General features: G+C 40.8%; 1 protein-coding gene across 1 annotated transcript; it reads right to left on the minus strand.

The window, feature by feature from the left end:
- Nucleotides 1–1724: 1724 nt before the first annotated feature.
- SAMD9L (sterile alpha motif domain containing 9 like) lies at nt 1725–3762 on the minus strand. Its single transcript, XM_075041938.1, is given in 5 exon segments — nt 1725–2275; nt 2278–2472; nt 2475–2942; nt 2945–2985; nt 2987–3762. Coding segments are annotated over 5 exon segments (2031 nt in total).
- Nucleotides 3763–5135: the final 1373 nt, after the last annotated feature.

Raw genomic sequence — 5135 nt, forward strand, 5'->3', positions numbered from 1 at the left:
TAAAATGAATCTTCTTTCAATAACTGCAATGTAATTTCACTTTTAGGCAAGTCATAGGTTGGTTTCAATTCTGTTAGGCAGTGAGATGGTATCAATGGGTGAATGGTATGAAGACCTTTGTATCTCATGTATTCATGTACCTGATCATATATTAGAATATTGGAACAAATTCCCATCTTTTCTATTAATTTATCTTTACTGCAGCCAATCTCTTGAGAATTAATTCCTAAGAATTCTTCTCATAGATATATTGAAACTGTAGATGTTCTTACATGTGAGTTTAACAGTGTTAGATAGATAGCAAACAAGTTGTGCTAGTTTAGAGGCAGTAGCCAAGTTATGCAAGGTACTTTTTACCACTTTTTCTATGTACTGTGGATCAAAGTTTTTCTTCATAATCATAAATAAATAGAAATTGTCAGGATTTGGATGCACTTTTAGAATATATTTTCATTTCTAATCAAAGGCCCTTTGCTCTTTTTCAGAAAGCATATGTTTTAAAGAAATACTGTTCAATAAATTGATTGTTGAACTTTCATCAGGATTCTGAGATCTCATACAGTTTAGAATGATCACTAAAGGAGTTATATACTGAATGCATTTGTCTGTTTGTGGTGGGTTGACCCTGGCTGGATGCCAGGTGCCCACCAAAGCCGTTCTATCACTCCCCCTCCTCAGCTGGACAGGGGAGAGAAAATATAACAAAGAGCTTGTGGGTCGAGATAAGGACAGGAGAGATCACTCACCAATTACCGTCACGGGCAAAACAGACTCAGCTTGGGGAAAATTAACTCAATCTATTACAAATCAACCAGAGTAGGGTAATGAGAAATGAAACCAAATCTCAGAACACCTTCCCTCCACCCCTCACTTCTTCACGGGCACAACTTCACTCCTGGATTTTCTACCCACCCACCCCCAGCAGCACAGGGGGGATGGGGATGGGGTTTATGGTCATTTCATCACACGTTATTTTCTGCCAATTCATCCTCCTCAGGGGGAGGACTCATCACACTCTTCCCCTGCTCCAGCGTGGGGTGCCTCCCACGGGAGACAGTCCTTCATGAACTTCTCCAACGTGGGTCCTTCCCACGGGCTGCAGTTCTTCACAAACTGCTCCAGCATGGGTCCTTTCCACGGTGTGCAGTCCTTCAGGAGCACACTGCTCAAGTGTGGGTCCCCCAGGGGGTCACAAGTCCTGACAGAAAACCTGCTCCGTGGGCTCCTCTCTCCACAGATCCGCAGGTCCTGCCAGGAGCCTGCTCCAGCGTGGGGTTCCCACAGGGTCACAGCCTCCTTCGGGAACCCACCTGCTCCGGCGTGGGGTCCTCCACAGGCTGCAGGTGGAGATCTGCTCCACCGTGGACCTCCCTGGGCTGCAGGGGGACAGCCTGCCTCACCAGGGTCTTCCCCACGGGCTGCAGGGGAATCTCTGCTCCGGCACCTGGAGCATCTCCTCCCCCTCCTTCTTCACTGACCTGGGTGTCCACAGGGTTGTTTCTCTTACGTGTTCTCACTCCTCTCTCCAGCTGCCGTTTCCTGTCCATCCCAACTTTTTTTCCCTTCTTAAAAATGTTATCACAGAGGCGTTACCACTATCACTGATTGGCTCGGCCTTGGCCGGCGGCGGGTTCGTCTTAGAGCCGGCTGGTATGGGCTCTGTCGGACACAGGGGAAGCTTCCAGCAGCTTCTTACAGAAGCCACCCCTGTAACCCCCCCTCCGCTACCAAAACCTTGCCACACAAAGCCAATACACTGTTATAGCTGCCTGAATTACTTTCTGCAGAAAATAGACATTTTCTTGCTCTTCAAAATCATCCATGAGAAGTAACACTGGTAAATAGCCTGTGTTGTTGTTTTCTCCACAGGTGAGTAAAGTTGTCAGCTGTGTTCCAAAATCACTTGGTTTGTTTTTCAGAACAGCACATCTGAATTGCTTCCAGATGTCCCAAAGGATATGCATAGCTAATGTTGTCCTACCACAGCTTGGGTGGTGATAAAGGTTGATAATTTTTACAGGTGATTGATTAGCACTGTTAAATGAAGACACAATTAGGTGTTCAAGCTTTTCATAACTGTCCCTTCTGATAAAATCTCAAGTATAATTTTCAGAAGAAAAATAGAAATTCCACCATGATACTTTACCACCTCGATAAAAAACTTCTTCCCGCTCTTTCAGAAAATTTGTAAATTTATCTGCATCCTTCTCTATTCTTGTGTTTTTGCATTCATTTTCACAAAGTATTTCCAATGCTGCCATGGAGTCTTCTTTAGAAGAACGGTAGAATGACCAACAGAGGGCAGAAGTCTTTCAGAAAACTGTGTCGCTGATTTTAATTTTATGATGGTACCATTTACCATTTGCAGGGTTAAATTAGAAACACATTTGTTTGAAAGTGCTTCCTCACTAAGGCCTCTAGCATGCAAAACATCTTTTGATCGCTGGTATGGACCTGCACCAATGCAAATTAGACCATGTATTCTAGTCCTTTTAATTCTTGTTAAAATGTCATAAAAGCCTCAGTAAGGAGATCAGCTGAATCTTCCGCTGTGGAAAGCAAAAGAAACACCATTAAAAACTTTCCACTCTGCTTTACATCTTTGTGTGAAAGAAATGAAGTAATTTTTCTGACACAAGCAGTTCTGTCTTGTGATGAAGTGGGATCTAGTGGTAGTTTATCATTGCCTTTGAAGTCTAATCCACCATTGCAGAAAATCCAGTTGGTGTCCTGATGTAGTTTCAGCTTTTCAGCTTGTTCAGAAACTAACCCACCTTGTTTACATGGTCATCTGGGAAGTAAAGTTTGGCATTTTGATTTTTTTTTTTAAGTCTTGAACACACCATTCATTTCTGATTCAAAATCAAAGTCAAGCACAGCAAACCATTTTATTTCCTGTAAAAAGTCTAAATGTGAAGTTTGACTTGGGTGGCATCTGGTCATACCAAAATGTAGTAGTCATAATAAGAGCTATCTAGTGGGTCCGTTACCTGTGAGTAGACTAACTAGCTTTAGTCCTTCATTTATTGATTTCTTTTGCTTTAACTTATATTCTTCCTTTGCTCTTTTACGAGAATCTGCTAAAGCTGTCAAGATGCCTTTAAAAGTTTCAAATTCTTTTGTATTTTGAATATTTTTGGAACTAGCTCCATACTGGATGAAGGCAGGTTTTTTCCAACTCTTACTCTTATATTCGTATGTGTTGGTACAGAAATATTTTGTATCACAGATGCAGTGTTTGGGAACTACATCTATATGAATGGCAAACATATGTGGTGGAGTTCCATTTTGTAATAATAATTCCACAAATCTAAGTTCTTTAACGCAAGCATTTGCAATGATGGCGTATTGCTCATTAAAGTACTTTCCAGTTAATTTATTCAAATGGTCAACGTATGCTTCTTTCTTTGAGACTTTTATTCCTTTAATTTCCCCACGTAGGTTGTCACGTACTCCAAAATGAATAGTGCCATTTGTGTGGGAGTTCATACAGGCTGCAGCAAATCTAGAGACTTCATTGCTAAATTTCATCATGATATCCTCTTCTAGTGCCTTCTCTGTGTTGGTAAGTAATTTGAATTCATGTGCTGGATCAATGAGATTGAATGGCCCTGTTTCAAGGACATTAAGAATATTATACCGTGTGTATAGTGTACCATCACTGAAATTATCAAAAGGACATGGCATACACATCTTTCCAGTTGGGTGCTGGCTGTTTGACAGTGGCTTCCCTGATACATTCTCTTTGTCAGCTGACTTCATTGCTTTTTTGTGTTCTATGGGCTCTGTCTTAGAATCCTGCAGTATACTGAAATCAAATGACCCATATTTCTTCTTGCACTCTTTCTTTGCAATTTCTCCATCTTATCCTTCTCTATCAAGACTCTATTCACTGTCTTCTTGTTCCACAGCCTGGCATGAACCTTAAGCTAGAATGTCATGGTGTTTCAGGAAATATATTATTTGAAGAGCAGGCCCATGAGGTATGCCCCTTTCCACAAAATCTGCTTTAGGCATCAGTTTCAAAGTAAAACCAGTCACATCTTGGTTAAACAGGATTTCTGCATATTTCTGGTTAATCTTAACAGCTTCAGTTGCCCATTGTTTGACTTCCTCTTTTGTCCATTGTTCAATATGTTGATAGGAATGTGATTTCTCATTTTTTTTCAGTGTTTGAATTTTCCATTCTTTAAGGAAAAAATCACAGAATTACTAAACGAGTGATTTATAATAGCCTATTAACTAAATGACACATATTTCCTTACTATTATCAACCATTAATTTCTTCATTAGTGTAATCTGCCACATGGAATACAACAGTTCAATTAGGGGACATTGTGGGAATGTGAAGTAAGATCATATATAAGGCATTAGCTACTTCTAAGACAGATTTATTACAGAATGATTTTACTTGAATCCTGTTTTTAAACCACTTCTGTAGCTGACATTACACAAAGATTGTGACTGATACCTATTTGTGGTTATTTGGACACCTATTTGTGGTTGTATGAGCTATCCAATTAAAAAAAATAAATCATAAAATCACAGAATCATAGACTATCCTGGGTTGGAGGGGACCCACAAAGATCATTGAGTCCAACTCCTGACTCCACACAGGACAACCAAAAAGTTAAACCACATATCTAAGAGCATTGTCCAAACACTTCTTGAACACCAACAGGCTTGGGGCCATGATCACTTCCCTGGGGTGCTTGACCACCCTGTCAGTGAAGAACTTTTTCCTAATATCCAATCTGAACTTCTCCTGACGCAGCTTTAAGCCATTCCCTTGTGTCCTATCACTGGACACCAGACAGAAGAGATCAGCACCTCCCTCTCTGCACCTCCCATGAGGAATTTGTAGACAGCAATGAGTTCACCTCTCAGTCTTCTCTTTTCTAAGCCAAACAAACCTAGTATCCTCAGACACTCTTCGTAAGTCATGCCCTCTAGTCCTTTCACCATCTGTGTTTCCCTCCTTTGGATACATTCTAATATTTTTATATCCTTATGTTTTGGAGCACCAAACTGCACACAGTACTTGAGGTGAGGCCACACCAATACTGGGTAAAATGGGACAATCATTTATTTTGACCAGTTTGCTATACTGTGCCTAATGCACTCCAGGATATGGT

Source organism: Buteo buteo, chromosome 2 (genome assembly GCF_964188355.1).
Source record: "Buteo buteo chromosome 2, bButBut1.hap1.1, whole genome shotgun sequence".
In the NCBI taxonomy this organism is placed as follows: domain Eukaryota; kingdom Metazoa; phylum Chordata; class Aves; order Accipitriformes; family Accipitridae; genus Buteo; species Buteo buteo.